General features: G+C 50.3%; 1 protein-coding gene and 1 long non-coding RNA gene across 7 annotated transcripts in view; both read right to left on the bottom strand.

Annotated features, from left to right (window-relative positions):
• Positions 1 to 469: 469 nt before the first annotated feature.
• Positions 470 to 11,890, bottom strand: LOC101792402 (uncharacterized). The gene is made up of 4 exons (XR_003497624.3): positions 11,710 to 11,890; positions 10,382 to 10,503; positions 5,559 to 5,675; positions 470 to 5,471 (listed from the first exon to the last, which is right to left on the bottom strand). It is a non-coding gene; the product is annotated as an uncharacterized lncRNA (long non-coding RNA).
• Positions 11,891 to 22,523: 10,633 nt separating this feature from the next.
• SYT16 (synaptotagmin 16) overlaps positions 22,524 to 25,869 on the bottom strand; it is a 95,797-nt gene continuing 92,451 nt past the window's right edge. For all 6 annotated transcript variants that reach the window (XM_072038177.1, XM_072038179.1, XM_072038178.1 and 3 more), the window contains one exon: positions 22,524 to 25,207. In XM_072038177.1, coding sequence (XP_071894278.1) covers positions 24,894 to 25,207 — 314 coding nt within the window. In that variant the 3' untranslated portion in view covers positions 22,524 to 24,893. The remainder of the gene's footprint in view (positions 25,208 to 25,869) is intronic.

Genomic DNA, 25,869 nt, shown 5'->3' with positions numbered 1-25,869 from the left:
GAGGAAAGTTCATCCTTTTATAAACATTTCTCCTTATCAGTAACACTAAAATAGTTCCATAATTTTGTTTCAGCTTCTTCAGGGGAAAAGAAAATCCCAAAGAAAAGCTGGGAGGACAAGGGAGAGGGGATCTTTCCATTATAATCAGGATTTTTAGTTAAAAAATCCCTTATTCCTGAACTGCTCCAGTAGCCGCCTATCTTATCTTTGACCCTTCTTCAGCATCATTCAGCATCCTGTAGAATGTTATTAGAAAAATGGGTCCTTGCACATTTTTAAATAAAGTAAATAAAGATAATGAGAAGGGTCTCTCCAGCCCATGGGCAAGCTGGCATGCAGGTCCCTCAAGGAAATTGTAGGTTTAAAAACTTTCAGGGTGTTGACGGTGTTAGAATGGTGTTAGTTCTTCAGTAATTCTGCATGTTTTCCTGTAAACCAAAGAGCATATATTCAATGAGAGCCCATCAGATTCAATAGAAATAGATCTTTATTAATAACATGCACATTATATGTATATTTAAAATACATTTACATTTTTCTACTATTCACTTTAGAAAACAATTTCATAAAAACCTTTAGTCAGGTCCCAAGTAATTTTAAACATTAAAAAGCCATTTTTAATCATAGAACCAGTCGGTATTATTCCAATTAAGTGGTGTATAATCACCATGTATTTACCATAATGCAGGCTCATGCATTCTAGCAGAAATAGGTGTTCCCTTTCCTGCTTTGTTAACCATGTCAAATATACGACGATATACTTGACAACATCGTTATCTGCATTTCTGATTCCCTGCTGAGAGAGCGCTGTACAGATGGCATTGAAAAGCTGGAGACAACTTTTTTTTTTTTTTTTTTTTTTTTTTTTTTACAACTTTTTGAGTTTGCGGGAGGGGCGCTGGCATTGCAGGTAACGCAGAACCCGGTTATGGCAGAAACTGGAAAAGGAGAAATTTCGTGAACCACAAGGAGGAATGCAGTCTAACAAAAAAAAAAGACGAGAAGAGGGAATTGCCAAACGCCCTCTGTGTTCATGGCAAACTTTGGGGTCAGGGTCGTGCTTCCCAAGGCCCTGCTGAGTACGGAGCCAGATCTGCATGGAGTGCACAGAGTTATCAGCTAAACATGGGCTGCGGTTTTTACAGGACATGTACAAAGGCTCGTATGAGGATGGGACTTTAAGGCACGATAGTCCGTATGTATATTCAACACATTCATCGAAAACAAAAGTTCCATTTACAGTGCAATATAAACGTATCCAAGAACTCAAGCGGCAGCTCTATAATCACTTTTCACTGATAATTAGGCAACTGAGGAGCACGTCTGTGGTGCAGGGCAGCCCCAGCCCCGCTCGCCCGTACACATGCTGAGCGTTGAGCACACGAGGAGCCTCCCTGGCTGCAGCTGGAGGATGCGCGCCGAGAGACTCGGGCAAGACCCGAAGTGTTAGCAGGATCAAGGGCCTAATATCCTGGGATGTCTGCACCAAAGCTGATTTCCTGCTGGGCCAGGCTGCCTCCTGCCACAGCCGCTGCTGCTCCGGGTGGCACCGGCGCTGCTTGGGTCCGGCATTCCCAGCCAGGTTGGGGAAAGCGGCACAGAGAAAGCTCTTTGAAACTCTTTGAAACGCTACTTACAGCCAGGTGTGCTGCTGTTCCGAGATGACAAGAGGTTGTCCTAAGCCAGTCCTTGGCAAAGTTACCAGCTCTCTGTTACCAGCTCTGTCCGCGTCGCCCCGCATCGTCTCTGATGAACGCGCTATCTCCAAGGCAACTGAGTCGAAGGGAAGGAAGGACTTTTCTTTACATCCAGTGCAAACATAGCCCATGTGTGGGAGCTCCTACCGCAGTCATAGTAGAATATATAAATATATCTATCACCGAAATTTGACCACCTACAGACAGATTCACACATCAGAAGCTAGAAGAGCTGAATTGCAGCTACAAACCCCAGAACAGGAAAATCACTGTAGGAAGCTGTATTAAAAACGCCGGTACCTGGTAGCTTGGCAACTAAATGATAAAATCAGCACATAATTCAAAAAAGTGTCAAATTAAATATTTTGGGAGCAACTTGCAATGTTACTGCACCTTTCTACTTTTTTATCACTCCGAAAATTATGTTTCTTAAGCACTGAAGTTGAATGTTTCAGAACCACTTTTCAAGAGCACAAATCACGGGGTGAAGCAGAAGGCAACAAAAACTTGTGTAGACTCAAAATAAGTTAGAATTGTGGACCTTTAACTCAATTTCATATCAAAAAGTCAACCAGAGTTTTCTAGAAATAAATGATCTCTTTTAACAGCTCCTAGAGCAAGTAGAAATAAATAAAATTAAAAATCAGACAATGTATTTTGTTCAAGAAAACAACACATGAGAAAAACACGAGTAAAACATTACCCTCTTTCATGGGTAGCCCAAGCAGTTTTGTTATCTGATCCAGATCTGCATCTGTTGTACCTGTTCAGTAGACAGCGTGTTATCAGAGAAGCTTTCCATAGGCAAGAAAGTACCTGCCCCTTTCAGCGGGCAAGGAAATCAGTGTTCAGAGCTGAATCTGACAGGGGCATTGCTATTTTTTCAGGTGAGGTTAAAGGCTTTAACCCTACTGAGCTTTTTTACTCCATTGCAACATTTTTTTATGTAAAAAGTTTGTTTTTCAGGCCAGGACCATCGTATGAATATAATAAAGCAGGTCAGAGGTAAAACAAAAGCATTTTAGCATTTCACGTAGTAGCTAGATCACTATGAGTACAGGCAGAAGCACACAAAGAACAAAAAAGTGTATAAATTGCATCACTTCAGAGCAGCAAGTTACATATTTTGAAACACCAGACAAGAGGAATAGCTGCTCTGTAACACCCAGCAGGCCTGGCCTCTGTGTCCCCAGGAGGATCCCAGGGGCCAGGAGCTCCCCTGGAGACTCACAGCACCTCTCATGGCACCCATCAGCCCCCTCCTGTGCAGCATGGGGTTGGCTTCCAGCTTCTGCTTGTGGTAGGAGGACTGATGCACCCAGCTGGCAATTAGCAATTAGCCAGCCTCTCTCAGCTGGCCCCTGTCGAGCTGGACACAGATCCTCATAGCTGGAGACTCCCTGAACAGGGCCCAGCATGAGTTTTTTGGGAGGGAGGCAAAGCCCCCTGTGCTGCACAGCAAGGGGCTGACGACACCTTTTGGAAGAGGCAAAGAAATACACCCTGCCTCAACACAAAAACAAAAGCTGCTTCTCACAGCCTGAACATTCATAACAACCTCCCAAAAACAGCGCTGCCCTGTTTTTCCAGCCTCACTGCAATACCTGTGCTGTTCGTGTTCCCCATTTTGCAGGTTATCCTTGTTTTGAAATAAGCTGTTGCATTTTTTTCTCATTAAAAAGTTGTGTTTAACTGCTCCTTTCTATCCCCTAAACCTGTCCTGCTTCCAACTGCTGATGTAGGAGTTGACTTTGCTCTTCACACCTTCTGCTCTTGCCTTCCTATCTTTCTTCCTGCTCTATGAACACGTGCCTGACAGCTGTGATGATATGTGCAACACACACAACTAAGATGCTCCGGGCAGGGTTACAGGAGGAATCCTACACTAAACACATCCCTGTCGAGCAATGGTATTTGTTCGTACTCCATAATGCTTCAGAAATAGCATTGGCCAGACCTGCATGAGACAAGCCTTTCAAAATAATAATAAAAATAAAAAAAATCAGGTTCTTAGATACATATCTGCCTCCAGCTGAGTGTGTGCTGTTACCTACTTTGCTTTAAAGCTGCGGGGGTGATAGCCAGCCAGGCAAAGCCAATTTCTTCACTGGAAACCAACAGCCCTCTAGGACAGGCTTTGGCCCATTTTGCGTATTTGTTCAGTGATTCTGGGTTGCGAGCCACCCTCTGGTGAACAGCAGGTGTATCAGTAACTGATAATTTAGAGGCTCATCAATCACATTTCCACAGGTTATAGTGCAATCTTTGCTTTTGACCCCATTGCTGGAGCATCATCTTTTCCCTTATATTACTCTTTGGTATTTTCATGATATAGCTTTGGCAGCTATAAAACTTTCCACTTGTAGTCATCGATTTGCTGAACGCCTCTCATGTCATTTCATAGCTTGCGAAATATATATTTACATATCCTAAAGTTAATTCCCAGATTGAAATTAGACATTTCACTTGACCTGAAACACTATTACGAATGCTGAGTAGCTTCATCAGGAGAATCTCTGAGGCTTTACTAGCATCTGTCACGTACATTCATTCTCTATCGATAGGAGTTATGGTTGTTTTTCTGCCTTGTTTATTCCACGTAAAAATAAATGACTGTCTATTCCCTAGCACCAATGTGAACCTCCGGCCAAACAGCAAATTAGCATGCAGAAAAGTATCAGGGAAACAACTAGGGGAAGAATCAAATGAAGCTAAGGAAACACTGATGGCGGGCTGAAGAAACAATTTTTCCTGTGAGTCATTCTGTTCTGCATTAAAATAGCAAAATAGATACCAGCTAAGAGATAATAATATGTAAAAAGGTGAATGCAATTATTCTAAAAAAAAAAAATAATAACCTTGTAGATCTCAGTATAGAGTGTCTTGTAAGTAGCAGGCGAGTTAGTCTCTGAAAATCCTAAGCAAAAGGCTGTTTCCTTTGGCACTGACTCCTTCATATTCCAAACATTTCCTCAAAGAAACTTTCTATCTATGCCTTGATGTAAATAACTTGCTTTTTACTCCTCACTGTTAGACTATTCTGTTACTCTGGGGGCTCCCCTTCCGCCAGGGATGGCAGAATTTAACTGCAAAGTGATTTTCAATGTCTGTATCTACACACAGAGAACTCAAATGCGGCTTTGCTTCTACACAACACGCTGCACACAGCCTCGGCGGGTAAGGACCTGTGTATTGCACCAACTCTGTGTGTGTGCCAAGGTACTTCATAGCCACGGGGTTAACACCGGGGCTGCTGAGTGGGTTTCAAAGTGCCACCCGCTCAGCTCCTACCGCACCCGGCTTGATCATTAAGTATCTCTGCAATTAGTGCCTCATCTCAACACCTCAATAAGCAGTTCAAGCATTCAGAAACAAACATAGGTGGGTCTAACAGCTACTTTAATTCATTTTATAAATAAGCAGTTGAGAATTTTGCTCCAAGTGGCTGCTTGTGTAGCCCATTCCGTAAACGGCGTTCTCTGCAGAATAAGGCACGATACGATACGAATGCAGCTCTTCATAATAGAGCGACTGGGAACAGCACTCGTGTACCATAAACTTCAGCCGTTTTCGTGCGTCAGAGTAAGCAGTCCTATAACACGGAGCCTCCTTAAAGTATTCATAGCTCTCCCTCTCTGTCTCTAGGTGAATCTTCCTCAACAGATTGTTAATTAATACAGACCTACGGAGGTAGGCTTCAGGGTCTTCCAGGAATCGGAGTTTCTGGAGAGAAAGTTTTAGAATACAAGTCCGGTCCTCGGGTAGTATCAGGTGCTGGGGAGCAAAGAGCATCAGAGGGGTCTTTAGTATGGAGGAATGACACCGAGGGAGGACGGGAGCTGGAAGGAGAAAGCTACTCACTTTTGGACAATACTCATGGCAATCTTGATGTAAATGTTCTTCTTCTGCATATTTCCTCTTAAAGTAGGCTACTTTCGACGTCGTTAATGTGTTTGGTAGGCCCCGATGAGATCAGCTCTGCGCAAAACAAGAAGGAGAAGAGGCTCGGTCACGCTGCCGCCATGCCTGTGGCAGCACAGCCTGGGCTGCACAGGGGGTCCAGAGACGGGACCGTGCTCTCCCCGACCCCACAGCCCCCTCTCCACACCCCAAAGGCAAAACCTGAGGGGGGGTCTCCAAGCCTGCAGCCCTCCAGCCCCGCAGACCCTGCCCTGGCAGCGCTGCCCCCGCGGGCTAACGGGGCGTAGCTGGGGGGCTCGGGGGGCTGCAGGAGGGTTCCCTCGTCACAGAGGGGGGTCCCTGTGGAGGGGAGAGGCCGGCTGGGGGTCACCATTACCCAGGCAGCTCCTGAGGCCCCCCTGTCACGGCACGGCCCCGCTAGGGGGTGGTGTTGGCCCGGAGGAGCCGCCGGGCCCGGCCGGTGGAGCTGTGGCGGTTACCGCAGTGTGGGGGGTGCGGGGGCCCAGGCTCGGTGCCCCCCTTTGGGGTCGGGGCTCTCTGCTCGCCCTGCTCCCAGCTGTGCTTCTCCGAGGGGGAGATGTGGGGTTAAAGCACCTCGTCGAGACCAAACCTCTGGTGCTGGGCAGCTCAGGACCCCCGGGAGAGCCAGGGCCCGGTTGTGGTGCCCGGTTTGTGACGCGATCCCGGGAGGCATGTGCCGGTGGGGCACCAAAACCCGCTCTGATTGCTGTGGTTTGCATTTAAATGGGCGCATTTTTGAGATCTTGCTGTGGTGGATTTTAAAGACAGTCCCCAAAAGTTAGGATCTGGAGTCACTCAGGTCTTAGGGCATACATTTCTTTCCCACACTGAGATCTTTTACAGGGGCACGCAAAGCCCGGCTTTCTGAGGCAATAAAGGGTTTGGTTCTGGGCTGCGTCTCTACCCCATAGCCCAAGGCGTTGTGCAGCCAAACCAGACCTCATCGTACAGGGTGGGCTTGGGGAGCTCCTGGAGTCCTTGCTGCAGGTGGGAGGGAAAGGATATCGGTGCAGGTCTCGCAGGGGAGGAGGCGATGTGCTCCGCCATCCTCCCTCTGCACCAAAACCACACGGAGGTGGCCGCAGAGGACAGACCCCCCCACAGGAGGTTCTTCTTGTGTTTTCTCCCTGAATCTCAAGTCAGCGAGGATGGAGGTTTGCTGTAAAAGAACATTACAAACCGGGGCAAAAAACCCTTGACTGATGGATTAGCACCTGATTTGGAGCCAAGTCCCCCAGCCCTGGGACTGGCCTGACGTGGATCCCACAAAGCAGCACCGTTCCCACCACGGAGGTATCAGAAGGGGTCTGCCACCCGTGCAACAGGACAACGCCGTGTTTTAGTCACGCTGGACCCACTGCATACAGCAGAGATGCTCCCTGCACTGCCCTCAGCTCTTGGGACCAGGACACAGCTGCAGTAAGCAGCCACGAACACTCATTCAAACACACGTGCAGCAGCCTTCAGCGCTGTTAGGTTTTATCCTAGTATTTGAATTACACTAGAGACCGGGCACCCCGAGCACTTAACTACTCTGGTAGTAGATTCTCCTAGGTTAAAGCCCCTCTGCTGTGTTTTCTGAGTGCAGTCCCAAAGCATTTACCCTCCCTACACTGTGGGGTAGGAGAACATTACGTTTTTCCTCCGACTACTCTGAGGACAGAGGTATGAAAGACGAAGTGGCGTTCCCATGGCCACCCGGGCCATCAGGGATGGGAAAGGAGCCAAACTCAGCGTACAGGCTGATGAGCCAACCAGGGGCTCGTTGTTCTCCTTCAAACCGGGCTTCTAAATGCTAAAACTCGCTCCCTGGTGGTTTTCAGCGAAAAGGCAGAAGCACAGACCCAGCTCTGCCTGTGTGCTCTGCAAGCAGAAAATGAGCAGAGGCAGAATAGACAAGCACAGCATGCAGAGCATCACTGCTGCTATGTGCAGAGCCCTCGGTCTCCTTCAGCTCCGTGCAAACCTCTCCTTTGCTGTCACTGGCAGCAGGAATGTCTCTTCCCCCAGAGATAGAGGGTGACAGTGGGACAGTCATTGCCCCTCGCATGTGTGGTCCTGAAGAAAAACTGGCAAACAGCTTGGAGTGGCCATGCCAGATGCAGTTTCCTGGGACCCAGACCCCCTCCAGACATAATTGTCTTGCATGAGGGTGAGCCACGGTGCAGGAGAGCCTGCAGCTGTCCCCACCACGCTGCCCTGTCCCCACTGGTCCCCGGGGTGCTCTTAGAGGGAGAGGATTGTGTCCTGAGAGGGATGCAAATCACCGTCCTGGCAGTGGGTTGGGCGAGCATCCAGCTGGCACCAGCCCTCTGCCTGCCAAGTCTGCAGGGTACGGACAGCACCAGCTCAGGACATAGCCCTCGGGTGCGAACCGCAGTCAGTTCCCAAAGATCTCACAACATCAGGCAAAGCAGTGGAGCTATCACAACCCCCAGCACTTGCTTTAGGAGCAAGGAAGGGCAGCAACCAGCAGCTGAACACCAAACGCACCTCTGGGCTACAAGGCTGATGTTAAGAGGACGTGTTCCCACTTGAAAGTGCAAAGCCACTCAAAAGACACAGAGAGCAAAGCAGACACAAGCTGCTCACCGCGATGCTCGCTGCTGGCAAAGCCCAGAAACTCCAGGGCAGGAGGCTCGCGAGCTGCCAGCCTTGCTCTAATCCTTCTCTGAAAGTCAGAGCGGACGGCCTCTGTGCGTGCCTCGGGGCTGCTTGGCCGGGGCTGCAGGCACGCACGGCGGTAGTAATGCCGCAGTGAATCAGCCCCTCAGCGTTTTGTTTAAATATAAACATATTGAATCAGTGCTTTTTGTGTAGAAGGCTATTCTCGCCAGCCAAGTGTTTTGACAGTTACAGCAAGGTGGTATGAGTCACTGCCTCCGCCTCACTCAAGCTTGGAGACAGATACATCTTAATCACATTACATTTCTTCAGCGCCACACCACAACGGCACAGAGCCAAGTTTCCCCCTCCAGGGGCTAACCAGTGGGTCCTGAGCCTGATATTTGTCCTCCCAGCCTGGAACAGACCTCGGGAAGCACGTTGAGCCCCCCGCCGCCCGCCCGCCGCCGCTGCCTGCTCGGCATGCGCGGCACACAGGAGCGCGGCGGCTCCGGCTGCCATTAGCACTAATGGAAGTTCGGAGCATAAATCCCACGCGCGGCAGCGAGGGAATAGACGCCTCCGTCTCTCCAGCCTGCATCACTCCAGCACAGCTTCGCGAGGCCTTTAATTGCGCTTTCAAAAAAAAAAAAAAAAAAAAAGAGCAAAAATCTGCCCGTTCCTATTCATTTCTCCGGGAATAATTACAGTGCTGCGTGGACCCGCAGAGTTATTAGGCGTGTTTGGGCAGAGGGCTATCTTATCTAAATTGAAATGGAAATCGATTTATAACACGGCAACTTCGCGGTCTAGCTGCAAATTGCAAGAAATTGTCTTCATCTGGCCCCGGGCTCCCCCATCTCCCAGCGACAGGAGCCCCTCTGCGGCATGAATTAGTGCTGGGTGATTTCGAGAGGGCTGCAAGTCAAACCGGAGAGGGGGCAAAGTGGGGCTTAATGAACGATCAAACAGCCAGGAGAAAGCAAAGCTCGTGGCTCCCCACCTGGGGCAAGGGAGAGGGACATGCCAGACCCAGCTCTGCCCCAAACATTATGCGTGAGAGCTGGGGAGAGCTCCTACACTCGGTGTCTCCTCCTTTCCTCGGAGGAAAACCCATCCCTGCCTCATGGTGCTGCAGTGTCAGGGCTGTAGGAGCTGCTACTATCAGCACGTCGATGCAGATGTCTGCAGGGGGCAAGCAGAGGGGCTCGCTGGCCAAGCTGCCGACACTGCACGTGGAAGGCAGTTGGTAAAATGTGCCCGTGCCCTGTGGGGTTTCCTAACACGGGAGAAGATGATCAATGTGCGAGGTGGAAACCGTTTCTGAGCATCTCTCGCATGCACAAATAGAAAACCCGAGGGAGGCTTCTAAGCACGCAGAACCGGGCATTTATTACCAGCAGGAGCTGTGACTTTGACATGGCTGGAGATATCGTAACGTCCTTGCAACCGCCGTCAAACTGCAGTGATAAATTCCCCCGTCTCTAACCTTAGCAGCGCTCGCAATTAAGGAGTGCTCGGCTGAAACCCTGCTCTGATTTCTCATGCCATGCCGCTGCATTTCTCCTCCGCCACTGGCAGGACAAGCAGCTGGTCCCACCGGGGGCTTTCCGGTTGATAACTCAAAGCTACCAAGCCACAGGCAGGCGAACATGTGGATCGAAAACACATGCCAGCCCCAGGATTTCACACAGACTGCCGATCGATTGCAGCTCTTCCAAACAGGGACAGATTTCCTACTCCTTGCTCAGGCAGAGAAAGCCCCTTTAATTCACCTGTGGGCAGGTAAAAGCCTTGCTGCTGTCTGCTGGCGGGAGCTGCTGGCTTTGCAACTTAAACCTGCCTTCCTTTTAGTTTGCTAATTGCTTTGCAGAGCTCCCTAACTCATTTCTGGGCAAGGCACAAGCATCCGAATAGCTCTGACGAGTGCATGAAAACCGGGGGACTTCTCCTCTCCCTGTCCTTGCAGTCCCACTGCCTGCACCCCTCTGACTAAGGGGCTGGCTAAAGCTCAGGCCACATGCAGCAAAGAATAAAACCCCATCCCCAGCTTGATCTCCTGTGAGCACTCCTCCAAACCATTCCCCTCACCCCGAAGGCAAGCCCGACCGGCTGGAGTCTGCAAACTTGGTGGTTACCTGAGGCCGTGGAGTCAGTCTGCAGAGGGTCTTTCTGGGGTAACGCCAGCAGCTCCGGTGAGATTTCCTCCTCGCACGGGCTCAGCGAGCATTTCTGGCAGCACGGCACTGCTGAACGGTACCTGCCACAGGGGAGCAAGGAGAAACACACATGGCTCAGGTGGCAAAGCCGGGACGTACGCGGCACGAAGCTGGGCTGTAAGAGAGGGGAGCGCTATCTCAGGAGCCCCGTGGGGCTCGCTAGCAGGGCAAGCAGAGCTCTGGTGTCACATCCAGTGCTCTAACTCTGACCTGGCTGCCTGGACACCCTCTTGAGCATCAGGAAAGTGAAATCAAACATTAAGGAAATTTGCTTCGGTCTCTCGGTGGTATGGCTGCAATCCTCCCAGAACAAACGCTGCAAGAATACAGCTTGCTCCCTGAATCTCCGGAAGTTTCCTCAGCTAGAGTGTGATCGCTGCCTTGATCACTGCCCTTTAGAACTGCACGTTATTTCCTCGGTCAGCTCTTGTCAGCCTGGGAGGAGAGCTGGAGGGAGGCTATTAAAACCACAGCATCGTTTCGAGTAGTAGCGCTAATTTCCTATCCCATACGCGCGCACACCCACACTCCTGCAGAGTCGCACGGCTCGGGGGAAGGCAGATTACCAGCTTTATTCAACAGAGCGATTGCAGCGTGCACGTTTCAGTGTTTGCCTTGTGCAGCGGCCAGTTCCTGGGCTGCAAGGAGACGTGGCAGCACCCAGCTGATGCTTTGCCTCCTGGGGGGAGCATTTAGCAAGGGGCAGTGAGAACACCTCCTGCTCCAGGTGGGGAGCATAAACAGCTCTGTGCGTGCATCCCCAGCTCTGCACGCTCACATGCGTGTGCAGCCACTCACACTTTTAGGTGTGTGAAGGAAAAACAAACAGCTCGAAGCCCTGCAAAAGAGAGAAAAGCAGAGCGTGTGCGTGCGTGCCTGTCTCGCAGCTGTAAGGCGTCTATATTTGGATGGTTGCCTCATCCCAGGAGATGACACTCAGCTCACAGGCACCAAACGAGCAGCTACGGACACTTCCCAGAGTCCTGCTTTGGCTACACCGAGGTGCCTCGGATGCCAGCCGCCTTCCCCAGAGCCCCACGCAGCCCGGCCGAGCCGCAGACACCTCTGCAGGACGACCAGCCGAGCCTCCCGCTGGGCTCCTCACCCCTTGCCGAGGCTCAGCAGATCCCAGCTCTCACCCCACAAACCTCCTCCGTGCCGACACCCCCCTGCCACCCCCCCCCCGGGGAAGCAGAACCAGCAAAACCCCGCTCCTCCCTCCGCCACGCTCCTCCACGGCCACTCACCCGCCCGGCTGCAGCAGGGGGGCTGCTCCCCGTCCTCCCCTGGCCCCTGCGAGCCGCCGGCTGCTCCTGCGGGCGGTGCTGGCGGTGCTGGCGGTGCTGGCAGCTCCCGGGTCCCCGCAGCACTGAGCCCAGCATCACCCCCGGCCGCAGCGCCGAGATGGGGCCCAGCTGCGCCCCGCGCCGATTGGTCCAGCGGGAGCAGGTGCGGGGCCGTCGCTAGGGGCGTTGCTAGGGGCGTTGCTAGGGGCGTTGCTAGGGGCGTCGCTAGGAGACCGTGACGCTCTGCCCATCACTGGCGGGGCGCGGGGGTGCGGGGATGGGATGGGGTGGGATGGGATGGGATGGGACATAGGGATGGGATGGGATGGGACGGGACATGGGGATGGGGATGCGATGGGATGGAGTGGGACATAGGGATGGAATGGGATGGGATGGGACGTGGGGATGAGGATGGGATGGGGTGGAACAAGATGGGATGGGGTGGGATGGGACATGGGGATGGGATGGAACAGGATGGGATGGGAAGGGACATGGGGATGGGATGGGATGGGATGGGATGGGATGGGATGGGACATAGGGATGGGATGGGATGAAACATGGGGATGGGATGGGATGGGGTGGAACGAGGTGGGATGGGATGGAACAGGATGGAATGGGATGGGACAGGACGTGGGGATGGGATGGGATGGGACATAGGGATGGGATGGGACAGGACGTGGGGATGGGATGGGACATAGGGAGGGGATGGGACAGGATGGAATGGGACATGGGGATGGGATGGAACAGGATGGGATGGGATGGGATATGGGGAGCAGATGGGGTAGGATGGGACGTGGGGATGGGGTGGAACAAGGTGGGATGGGATGGGATGGGGTGGGATGGGATGGGACATGGGGATGGGATGGGATGGGATGGGATGGGATGGGATGGAACAGGATGGGATGGAATGGGATGGGATGGGATATGGGGAGCAGATGGGGTGGGATGGGACGTGGGGATGGGGTGGAATGACGTGGGATGGGATGGGACAGGACATGGGGATGGGATGGGATGAGATGGCACGGGATGGGATGGGACATGGGGATGGGATGGGATGGAACAGGGTGGAATGGGATGGGACATGGTGGGGTGGGGTAAGCACTGATCTATTCGTTTTAGTGACCTGCAATAGGACCCAAGGGAATGGGGTCAAGCTGTGGCTGGATATCAGGAAGAGGTTCTTCACCAAGAGGGTGGCCGCGCACTGGAACAAGCTCCCCAGTGATGGAGTCATGGCACCTGGCCTGTTGGAGTTTAAGAAGCCTTTGGACTGTGCTCTTGGTCATATGGTCTGAATTTTTGGGTAGACCTGTGTGGTGCCAGGATTTGGACTCAATGATCCTTGTGGGTCCCTTCCAACTTGGGATATTCTATGATTCTATTCTATGGGATGGGATGGGATGCCACAACTCAGAGCTGGAAAAAGGGGTGAGGAGTTGCCCGGGACATCATGGCAGGGCAGAGGATGGGGATGAGAAATGTCAGAGCTAGGAGGGGACAGCTCTGCTCCAGGCTTCAGGGGTGGAAAGGCAGAAAGTGTCCTGTCTGGGCAGGATGGAGGATGTATGGAGCAGAGAGGCAGCTGCAGGGGAAAAGGAGAAGGGTGCTGGGTGTCTGCCCCAGGATGGGGAGAGGGAAAAAATGGGGAGAAATGTAATCTGGTGCCTGGAAGGAGCTGAGGAAGTGGAGGGTCCAATTTGGGGCTGCTAGCAGTATGAGCTGGGAGCCGAGCTCTGCTGCTCTCCTTCTGGGTCTTTCCTCCTCCCCCATGCCCACCACCCCCTCTGGGCACACTGGCATTTGGGATGCCCCATCACAACACCCTGCTTTGACACACACACTAGTGACCCCAAAAAGAGTTCCCCCACAGCACCCTGAAATCCCATGGGCAGGAATATGGGCTGCTGCAGGAGCAGACACCACACAGAAAGACAGCCCAAACCTCCTCTTAGATCAGCCCAGTACCCTGGGATCTGCTCAGCACCCTTCCCAAGGAGAAGGGTGCTCCTTGGGAAGGGTGCCACGAAGACCAGCCCTGTCTTTGTGGCAGGCCCAAGTCCCAGTTAAGAGCAGCCTCAAAACAGCCACTCCCTCGTCTTTGGGCATCTGGTTGCACCGACACACGGTGCATGCACACATCTCTGGTCCTTGCAGCCTGAGAAAAGATCAGTCACGGCCACATACTTACTTCAATTATCTCTCAAGTTCTGCTCCTTTTATTGAAAAGTCAAACGAACTCAAACTAATTTCAAATTTGAATTTTCCAGGACAATAGGAAGGCACTGGAATTTAATTGATTTTGATTACCTGCCTTATTATTATGCTGCCAGTAGCGATAGTTCAGGTTGGTGTAATTTTAAATTTACTGTGAGATGAATTTGACATTTCTCTGCTGCTGAATAGAGGACTTGAGCGATGCTTCAGCTCTTCACAAAGATGTCATAATTAATTCAGTAATATCACTTCTGGATACGGAGATAGAAAAGGAAGACACGGCAGCACCTACTCTGCATCTAGGAGCTGAGCGAATGACAGAGTGCGTTACTCCAGCGTTCCCGAAACTGACTGTGATTTTTTTTTAACATTCAACACAATTTCTGCTGCAAAGGCACATCTTCCCCTCCCCTGTCAGCAAACAAGTGGGACTTACTAGCTGGCAGTAACTCGCAGCCGAGAGGTCAGCTCATCTTCCCCCAGCTGGCTCCAAGAAGAGTTGCCATCCCCTGAGGAGCCCAGAGCAAATTCTTCCGAAATCCAAACCTCGCTGCTGTTCTTTGACCCCTTTCTGAGGGGGCAGAGAGCACAGGGAAACAGAGTCCCTGCTAAGTGGTCATACGGCCTGAAGGGAGATGCACAGCAGCTGCTCCATCCCATCCCATCCCATCCCATCCCATCCCATCCCATCCCATCCCATCCCATCCCATCCCATCCCATCCCATCCCATCCCATCCCATCCCCTGCATTGCCATGGGATTTGAGCTGCCCCCCTCTCCCAGGGGAAGGAGCTTTCCCCCCCTTCCAGGGATGCCCGCTCAGGAGTCGCTGCCCAGCTGAAGCGCACGTTGTTTTCGTGCAGTGGAAATTAAACAGACCCGTGAACTGGGACCAAAGTCTCTATTGACAGTGATATTATTTGAAAAGATAAGACTTCAAATGCGCACTGCACGAGATAAAACCCGGGCAAGCAGACAATAGAAGAGTAGCTTTTTCTTTTTTTTTTTTTTTTTAATTCTTTGGAAAGCAAGATTGCCTAGCACAGTCAGCGCTGTAATAAAATAATAAACATATTTTAAAATGGTTTAGGGCAATTGGGAACATAAAAAGAAAGAAAAACGAAAAACAAACAAAACCATTAGCATTTACTTTACTCTAACTGCCTCACAGAATTAGAAAAGATTGGTTTCTTCATCTCCAAAGAGTTACATCTCCTCCAGCCAGCTGTTGAGGGCCAGTGCATGAAATGAATGTGCTGCCTGACCTGAAGCACCACGCACCCAAAGGACGGGTGCAGGAGCAGCAGCCCTGCCAGGTGCCGGGCACCTGCAGACACGCCGTGTGTCTGAACACAGCCCGAGCCCCACTGGCACAAAGCTTTAGGCATGCAAAAAGTGTTTTAAAATGATAAAATGTACCTGAAACGCTTGACATCCACACCCAACACGCTGAGCAGTGTCCACCAGCAGTGTACCTGGTGTGCCTTGCTCTGGTTTCTCCCCCTGGCCTGGCCCGTTTGGCTGCCCCAGCCCACAAAATCCCCCAAATCTTCCCCTCATCCCAGCACATCGGGACATTCAGCTCCAGCTGCCGGAGCCCTGCAGCTGCTGGCCCACCGCGGAGGGGCTGAGCAGCCTGGGCCCAGCCCTGCCCGCAGCCTGCAAGGCCAGCTCCTTTTGGCTTTTCCAGCCTTAGAGCTCTGCCTTTCTGCCCTTTTCTGTCGGTATTTTGGGATCTGCTGGGGGCTGTTTTGTTTCGTCGCTCTGTTTACATTTAAAAAATCAATAGTGAGACAACAGAAGCCAGCTTGGGAGCAACAGAGTAAACGAACACCTTTCTTATACCCGTTTTCACTTTCCCCAAATCCCACCGCAGCCCCTCGGCCACCTCCAGCCCCACCAGGGGCAGCACACGGAGCGGGGCCAGGGCTGCACCCCATGGCCTCTGCCAGGTAACGCAAGTCGTAGACACGGAATCAGCTTTGAGACGTTCATCCTTCCCTCAGCTGTGCTTGAAATTGGCCAAACCGTTCAGAAACGGTGACGGTGGGGGAGAGACTGGCGAGGAGACAGATGGCAGACAGCTCAGCTTCCCCAGCCCAAACCGAGCTGATGGAGACGTGGGAATGCTTTCGCCCTCTCATGCAAAATGATATCACTCTTTCGTTGAAATTCAAAACTCGGCTTCCCGACATTAAAAATGTGACTTCTCCACCTGGCCAGAATGGGGATGACATCAGGGATATCTTGGCAAAACAGCACTTGGTGCTTTGCCAAGGAACGAAGCAGCTCCGAGCGGTGGATTAACATGCAGCTGGAGGAAGAGCAGAATAATGGGAACACAACAAAACAAAACAGAGCCTGGCGTTCGCAGGGGAGTCAAGGGTGGGAGACGGGCAGCATGAATTGTAAACGCGTTTCAGAAAAATGCATGGGGAAACAGTGTGCTGTCAGCCAGCCCAGATTTGCACCAGCAGGGTGAGTTTTTTTGGGCTGGGTTTGCCGCATGCCCAGGCTGGGCTCGTGCAGCCACTGCTGGAGGGAGAAGCCACCAGGAGAAGGAGATGTTTCTGGGCTGGCCTTGGAGAGCCAGCCCTGAAGGTACCAGCAGGGATTCAGAAATCCTGGTTCCTCCTAATAAATCACTGCTCTTGGTGCTCTCCTTCAAAATCAACCCCAGTTCAGAATCATTGATTCTGAATTATTATTTAACTTTCATCTTTTCCGAGCTTAACACAGCCGTGGATTACAGCTGCTACCTGATGGAAGCGTAGCACATGCAAGCAAAGCACGATTGAGGGTATTTGCAGGCCACGTGGCCACCAGACACGGACAGGTCCCTCACCACCATGGTGCTGTGCCCGGCACCACAACCACCGTGGTCCAGCCCAAGGGACCGAGCAAATGCAGAAGACACGGCTAACCAGGAGCAGCCCTCATGGGAAAGACGACTTTCAAGCTCTTGGCTCTATTTCCAAAGCAAAACACATCCTCCCCTTGGCCACCCCGGCCACAGGGGGCACCCAGAGCTCCCCTGTCCCCCTGTCCATCCGTGCAGACAGACAGGGGGACAGAGGGGGCACATTCCCATTCCCCCCAGCCATGCATTATGCACCAGCCACCTGCATCTTTGTTCTGAACACAACGCGTGCGCCTCTCCTAGATGCATATTCACTCGGATCTGCCACAACAAGAACGCCGCGCTGGTTCTTGCATGTCTACATGAGCCATCTGCCTCCAGTTTATTGATAAAAACCCAGAGCGGCATTGCTCACCGAAACAAAACAGGAGTGCTGGTGGGGTGTGGATGGTTGTGTGTGCGTGTGGGTAATTTCAGCCCAGAATTCTGCAGAAACTGAGTTTAATGCTTTTTTTTTTTTTTCTTTTTCCCCAGTCAGATATCATCTAGACATTAGTATTCCTAACACAGCATATAATTAGCGAGAGGCAATATATTGTATGATCATGCACGTTAACACTTAAGTAGAATAAAAATGTTTCATTGTCAAGTACATGAAAAGCTAAGAATAAACCCATATCACTCTTCCTGTTGAATATCCAAACATCTTTTCATCGTATTTTTCATCTTTTTTTTTTTTATCACAGTTTTGCACTTCAGCTTATCTCTTCCAGTCCCACACGTAGCAAGTGGAACGATGCTCATACCATTCCCGTGGCCTCACCAGTCAGCACCAGTCATCCACTAGCTAGAAAGGAGGTACAATTTTCAGTGCAATCTTTGAACTTTATGAAAGTGAAAAGGGTACATGAATTTGTTCCGTGTAACCTTCAGAGCAGAGCAGTTCTCCTTTTATAGACATATTTATAAATCGGCAATAAATCCAAGCTCTACAAGACCTGCTTTTATAGAGACAGGAGTTAGAGAGCTGGCATTTGTATTAATTTGTCCATATTGATGTGATGTTAAGTGATCGATTTATAGAGGATACATCGCGTTTCCTGGGAAAGGAGAGCTGAGACCCGTGTTACTCCTGACGCACGCTCAGCCACAGGTCGCTCCGCATTTCTCGGTGTACCAACCAGCCCAAGGACATGACGGCAGAGAAGGAAGGAAAATCACCCAGGGGATTATTCCAAGCACCAGAGGGAGGTGCAGGGACTGAGCTTGCTGTGCTGCCTGGTGCCAAGGCACCCCAAAAGCTCTAGCATCCACCCACCAAGCAGCTGGAGATGCAACACTGTCACATCCCAGGGCACGTGCAAGAGAGGCCATGCACACCTTGGCCGGAGAATCCACCAAGGCCAGCAGTAAATACAGCCAAGGGGCTACGAAGACCCATCCCTGCCAGAAAAGTGCATTGTTCCAATAGAGAAAGAAGCCAATATGCACTAAAAATGACTTATTATGTACAGTGTGCTTAAATCAACAGTCGAACGTACGTTGAAATGTGCTTCATGCAAATGCCCGGGGGCACTCTACCATAAAAAACGTTTTTATATACACATGTATAAATGCCACGCAATATTTAAATGCTAAGTCTACCAAATGATTACTCCACTTACTCTTCATGACAAGCAGGAGGCAAAACTCTCTGCTGGGAAAAAGTTGATGGAGTTACAACAGGGAATAGAGCCCAGCAAGACAAAAAACACAGCCGCGCCAGCAGAGGCCAACAGGAGGGATGTGGGACTGGCTTAATTGGAAACCTTGTGCTTGAGATGCCACATAGTGACAGCAAGAGATCGGAGAACAGGTTTTATCCTGAGCACCATGAATGTAAAATATTGCTGCCAGGCACGGCCCTGACTTGGAGCAGATCTCTACTGATATTAATGAAAGGCTGAGAGATGGCACGGTGGAGGTGGTGTGAAGGAAAGCACCTGGAAAGTGTTAACAAGACACAACAGGGATGAGGAAAACTGGCAAAATTATATGATTTTTCCCAGCTGTTAATGAGAAGAGAAGTTTGCAATGTTCTCGCAAGTCTGAGAAATGAAGGGAGAGGGAATCATTTGGCACGGTAAGATGCCTTCCCTGGAGGTGAAGGGTAATTAATGGTCGTGGGACTCAGCAAAGAATTCAGTTTGTGTCTGAATCCTTCTCGTTCTTCACCCATGGCCAGAACAGCTTTTGGTCTCACTCCTCTAGTTCAGATCCAACCACAATGGGTTCGAAGTTACAGGGGCTCCTCCGGAGCATTTGGTACCCCCGTGGTGCTGGTCTGCCACAGTCAGCAGGGGCTGGGAGGTCACCACGTCCTAACCTCCTCACACCTGCAGCTCCCCTAGGAGCTGAGATTCCTGTTAAACCATACTTGTGATGAGCATGGCCCAAGACTCTGCTCTCAAATTTTCTGAAGAGATGAGCATCATTGGGTCTCCATGGTTCCCATCTGGCTCTCGGGTCTCCTCTTGAACTTTTTCCAGACTCAGCCGCCCACTGCTCCATGCTGGTGATGGAGGGGACACGTGGCTGTGTGCTGTGCAAGACAGCACTGAGCACCACAACCACCTGCATCGCTCCCTCTGGCCCCAGCTGCAGCCCCTCAACTGGGCCCAGGCCCAAATGATGATCGAACACATCTCAAGTGGCCTTTTACCTGCCGTATCCAGATGCCGTGTTTTCCCTGATTTTCCTTCCTTTGAGAATTGGGGGAGCAGAGGGAAGCAACCTGGCCTTCAGCCATCTGATTTGGGGAGCAGAGGGTGCACAGCCTGCAGCTCTCCTGCTGCACCCTCTTCCGACGGGGTGGTTTGCGTGGAAAAGAGAGGGATTGTAACGCTAGAGGAGATGAATTTTAACACTAGAAGAGATGAATGGTAGCTACCAAGTTTGTTATCCAGGCTATCCAGTATTGACCTATATCTGCTTCATAAAGGTGAAAAAACACGGATAGCTGCGTGGGTTGAGCAGGAACATCTTCCTGCTGCCAGCTGGCAAACAGCTTGGGGATTACAGCATGAGGATTAATAGCCTTTGTCATTTGTAAGTGCAGATGCTAACCTTACTCACATGACGGACTGATCTTCTTTGGATTCGGTGCCTGTTTGCTGTTCCAGAAAGATGACCTTGGGCTGCTGTGAGAGACAAAATATTTACACTTCCATTTCTTAAGGCCCACAGCGCAGGCTGCGGGAAGACACGCGCTCACTCTGGGCAGGAGGAGGAGGAGGAAAAAAAAAAAAAAAAAAGCTGTGTGCCTTGTGGATGCCTTCAGCAGCTCTGGGGCTAAGGGGTCGTGGTGAGAAACACCAAACCCACAGGTCCACAGCAGCGCGAGCACCCAGCCTTCCCTCCCCCTGTCCCGGCCACTGCTGGGGGTTTTCCCTTCTTGCACAACTTCTTACACGTCGTGCCTGCTAAATCCGCACCAGATCCCAAATAAACACTTAAATCAGCCACACTGAACTCCAAGCTCTAAGACCCGCCAGCATCTGGCTGTGTTTATTGCTGAAGAAGACCAGCCGGACACCAGCGGCCTACCTCCAGCCTGGCCCCTCAGGCAGCCGCTCGCCCCGCCGCCATGCCCCGCGGCAGGCCGCAGGCTTTGCTTGGCCTCCATGTCCACCTTTGTGGCAGAGGGCAGGAGGCAGCCGAGAGATGAAATGCAGCGATCACACAGATTAAAGACGATGATAAATTTGGGAGTGGAAGGAAAGCTCTGCAGGCATGCTAGCTGCAAGGTCAGCACCAGCCGAAGGAGAAAGCGAACCGCCACCAGAGGAAGCGCCCGCTCCTCTGCCAGGCTGCCGCCGTCGGCTTTGTGCTGGAGAAATGATCAATAGCAACTGGCAGCCCCTGGCTCTGCGAGTCCAAGAACATCTGAAGACGTTCACAATTGAAGATCAGTCGATTATGTAAAGCACCCGGCAACTCCTCGGGATCTGCAGCCGCTAAAAATACCCGCAGGCATTGTCCGCGCGCCCCAGGAACCGCGCACCCCGCGCCACCCCGCGAGGGAAACGCAGGCAAGCCGAAGCGAGCAGGACACAGCAGGGCCCAAGTAATTAAAGACAGCGGCAGAAAGGAAACCCAGGCTCATCAGACGGCCCAGCAGACAGCCCAGAGGAAGGCTTTACAAAGGGGCACTTCAGTTAGCTGTCGCTGCAGCGCTGCGGGCTAAAAGAGGTTCTCGTTTCTGCGGGCATCAGTTGAAAGTCAGCATTACTGCAGAGAATACAAACGCGGTGAGATCACTCTGCTCTGCTGTCGATACACATTAAAAACAAAACAAAATGTAAAATAACAGCAGAGTGCTGAGCAGGACAGGGGCGTGCTGGCTGGAGGGAGACCAAGGAGGGAGCAGACTGCAGCTAGCCAAATGATGCTGCTGGAGGTACAGAGAGGTACCCAGAGCACTTGCCCACAGCACTCTGGGCTTACGCCAGTGCTGTTAGCTCCTTCCCACACAATGGTTTTGTGGGTTTGGGAGCTTTTTTTTTCCACCACTCCCCAAGAGAAGAAAATTCAAACAAGCTCTTAGGGGATTCCAGACAAGAGAATCAAAAGGAGATGGATTACCTTAGAAAACGTGTCAGGAAACTTGCACAGGGAGGATGTGCAAGTGCCCAAGCACTCCCAGAAAACAGGTCAGCCTCTGATCGCCCCATGGCCTCCCTCCTCTCCAGGAGCCCCACAGGAGCAGAGAATGGCTGTCAGCATCCATGTGGACGGAGGCTGGCAGAGCACTGGGCTCCAGGTCCAATGCCAACGGAGAGCTAAGTGCATGGCCAGATTCCCAAGGAATGGAAGTACTTCTGGAAATTCAGTCTTCTCAGCCCCTTCTAAAAGAAACAAGGGGTTAAGACAGTGACTGAAAGGGCAGTGGTATTTACATGAGAAAGACCGGGAGCACAAGGCCAGCCTGTATCAATATTAGCAATGACTAATTCGAACTGTCAATAGGAAGAATTACGGGAGCTCTGGTATAAAGGGGAGCTGCTGCAAAGCCTTCTTCATTTCACAGATACTCAATACTGCAAAGAGAAATACACCAAAAAAGCAACAAACCCCCCAAACTAGAGCTCATAAGCATGAGCACCTCCAACACTGTTCATCCCAAGATTCCTAAATCCCTCTGGGCTTCACGAGGAATTTAATGAACCTCACAAGTGTACTGCTCAAGGCATGGATGTGCCAGCGGGTTTAGCAGCAGCTCCAAAATAATAAAAATAAAAATAAAAAAATCAGTGCTTCCCTTGCCTCATCCCTTTTTCCTTCCCTCCAAGTTCTTCTTGTAAAACATCAGGCCAAAATGCCGTTGCAATGATGCAGGAAGCTACTGCATCTGAGAGAGAAGTTTTAACATGCTCAGATATTAGCTGACTCCAAGTATCCTGCCTCCCACTATTCTACAGTGGAAATATATCTTAAAATTCAATTTCCCTTCAGAGAAGATGTAGATATGAAAACAGTGTGGAAGTCCAAAACCAGTTTACTTCATTGCTTTTTAAAATGGTCTTTTCCAAGATTTCTTTTTAATCAGACAATTAAAAACCTGGGTTATCTCCAGTTCAGTTCTGAAACATACTTTCGAGTTATGCTTTCCCCTTAGCTAATCATTAAATTAAGCATAAGCAATACTTTGCAGGTTCAAGAAGTAACGAAGAGAATCTCAGTAAGTTTATTATACACACACATTTCAGATAATAAAACTGCTTATAAACACTTGCATATATATACATTTTGTGCAGTTCAGGAAAAACAGATGCAGAGATTGGAAAACATCTGAAATCAGCAAATGCACCTTTTGAATTGGGCTGTTTCCTGTGCTTTTTTTTTCCAGAAGAAAAGTACATGGTAAAAGAAACACAGTCAGACCTGTTCTGCTCATTACCACTCATACGCTCATTTTCTCTCCTATTGGTAATACAGCAGTGTTAACAGTGCAGTCAAAAACGTAGTTGTGTTTGGGTTAGATCCTGCTTTGTGATACAAAGCTCCAGTAGTGCAAAGCAGATATTATGCCAGCTTATCAAGGCAGTGGAGGACAGCCCTCCTGCATAGGACACCCACCAGTCTCACTGGAAATGGTGCTCAGACAGGTAAGTGTAAGATTTTCTGTAACCATGACCTGTAGGATAATTTGTCTCACCTATACCTGAAGTCCTTCTCCCTACAGATTATTCTGTCTTGTTGGACTGCCCCGTGAGGGCGAACAAAGCCTGTTTGCACCACACCAAGTGATAACCGAGGTCTAGCACTTCACTGGGTGTGAGGCAAACCAGCACCCAGGCTCAGTTTTGGTTAAAAAGCCAGTGCCCAAAGTTGCACTGGTTAGATCTGCACAGCACCATCGAAGGGAAGGAGCCAATTGTGGTGCAGGAGGCAGAGTTTGGTGCCAGGTCTCAGTAAACAATAAAAACAAAACATGAGGTGATTCAGGACTGAGAAACCTTTTCAGCAAAATATTTCCCATCTTGCTACCATCAGCAGGAATGAAGAAATGCCAGTCCTCTCCTAAAGAGAGCAGGGAATCGAAATCAGGCCGCTGACAGCGTTTGAATGTCTTGGCACATTACTGTCTATGTACCATCACTGCACGAGAGGATGAACATCCTCTGCTGTGCCACACGCAGCTTTGCAACAGCAAACGACTGCTAAACGTTCAATAGTGAGGCAGCAGACGAAGACGTGTCCCTATCCATTGACTCCACGACTTTAACTCACAGAGACAGGAAAAAAGATTAAAATGGAAAATGACAAAACTGAATCTGAAGAGTAACTACATAAAAGTGTCATCACCTCATCCAGCAAGCCTGCTCCTTGCACTGGTTTCAGTCAGAGGCAGGAAACGTAAAACTTTTCTCCGGTGTTGGTTCGGCAGAGCCAGCACCCCCTCTACGAGGGGTCCCCCGGATCCTGTTTCTTGCCTGTAGGAGAGCTTGCCCCAGCGATGAGGTGATGTGGTCTGGCATTCCCTGCTGCTCAGCATGCCAAAAATGGTCCCTTTTCAGATCCCCAGAAGACATTACAGGATAGAACATTTGAACAAGAGCCCCCAGAGAACTTGAATTGTGCTTAACTGAATGAGAGAAACCACGGCCAGAAAGCCATTCTGCACACTGCTCACAGGAATGCTTTTCTGAATGAACCTCACTTCTACAGAGCAAAGTAACACATGGCCAAAACGATGCAGGAAAGTGTGATTCAGGCACAAAGGTGGATGTGCAGCTTGTTCTGGTCTTTTTTTTTTTTTTTTTTTGGTATCCATGATGACAGAAGCCATGAACTTCAAGTAAGCATCTAAACATGCGCTGTATAACTGCGATATAAAACTGATGCCAGTTACCTCTCATGCACACCTATGGCAATACAGGCTAACAAGTGCACAGGGTGCCTTGTTAAAAATATTTGTGGTATTAAGTCCTAATGAATAATATCAACTGTTAGTACAGGAAACAGTAGTAATGCCTAGGCACTTAAAAGTTGACAGAGAATTCAACAGTGCTTTCCCATGCTGCCTGAAAAATCCAGTCCATAGTGGTACCAAATGCTTATTTCTAGGACTCAAAAACGTGGTAATAAGAGAGAGAACGTGATCTGCATGCAGTTTAGCCTGTCTGAGCTATCTGCCTGTCAAGAATGTTTGCAAACTTCATTAATATAAATAAGGGAAGGAAGAGAGAATTTACCCCAGAAGAAAACAGCATCAAAATCAGACTGCAATGGTTAGGCCTGTGACAAAATGAGCAAGACAAGGCCCAAAGAGAGGATTCTGTAGGCTTGCCCTTTGCTTTTCCCTTGGGATAATTATTTGGATAAGGAAAATGCAGGGCAACCTGCAAAAACAAGAAGTAAACTTGCTTCCCAGGCCTTGCCACTTGCAATGCTCATGACAGATGACATTGACAGTCAAGTTGAAGCGTACAAGACCTGGCAGAGCACAGTGCTTGCTGTGGGATAGCTGCTTCCCGCTGACTGGGATCACAACCCATGGGTCCCAGGACCTGCAGGCTGCCCCGTAACCATTAGGACTCGAGCAGCGTGTGCCACCTGCAGATCTGCGTCCCCTTCGATTCCTTCATTTCCTGCCAGTGACTTTGCTCTTCCTGCCCGCTGCTGTTCTGCCCCATGGAGATCCAGCCGACCATCTCCTTGCGCTTCATGCTGCGCTTGTTGTATATGGAGATCATGAGCGTGACGTCGGAGAGCTGGAAGAGGGCAACCTGGAAGATGAAAGTTTCCTTGTAGACGGGGTTGGGCTGTCCTCGGCGGATGGAGGTCTTGCAGCGAGACATCTCCTGGCCCATGGAGTTGAGCAGGCAGAGCTTTCCATAGGTGTCTAGGACAAAACAGAGGGAAGAAAATGTTTGGAATGGTTAACAGACTAAACAAAAGCCCCAAGTCATCAAAAAGAAGCCAAAACACTCAAATTAGCGCAGCTTTGCACTGCAAAACAGATGAGTTCTGGGATGATCTCCATAGTAAAATCCATGGGATGAGAAGCAGCAGATGACAGCACCCCTTGGACTTCCTCATATTCAGCTGGGGAGAAGAAAGGAAAAAAACAGTCCTTCAGCCCATTCTCCTGGAAAATGCAGGAAATCTGGGTCCCAAGCCTAGGAAACCTGTCTAAAACTAACTGAAACCATGAGCATCTCTGGATACTCCACGTCAAACAGTGCATCTGCACCTTCCCTTCCTCTCCCTCACAACAAAGCTTCTTTGGAGCTGTCCTACCACGGCTTCCCTTGGCTTCACTGTCACTATCATTTGGGGAAAAAAAAAAAAAAGCCTCTACAAAAAGCCTCTATGACCTATTATTTGAAAGAGCAAATGAAAAGGATGCTGAAAAAGAAGGAAAAGAAACCTGCATGTGCAGTGAAATGACTTCATCTCACACAATGGTTTCAAAGCCTGTTCCAAATTTTTGTCTTATTTTTTTTGGTGGCCTCAATTTTATTCACTATTTAAGCCAATGTAAGGAGTAAAAAATGATCAGTA

Source organism: Anas platyrhynchos, chromosome 5, assembly GCF_047663525.1.
Source record: "Anas platyrhynchos isolate ZD024472 breed Pekin duck chromosome 5, IASCAAS_PekinDuck_T2T, whole genome shotgun sequence".
NCBI lineage: Eukaryota > Metazoa > Chordata > Aves > Anseriformes > Anatidae > Anas > Anas platyrhynchos.
This window is presented reverse-complemented; position numbering and strand designations above follow the sequence as displayed.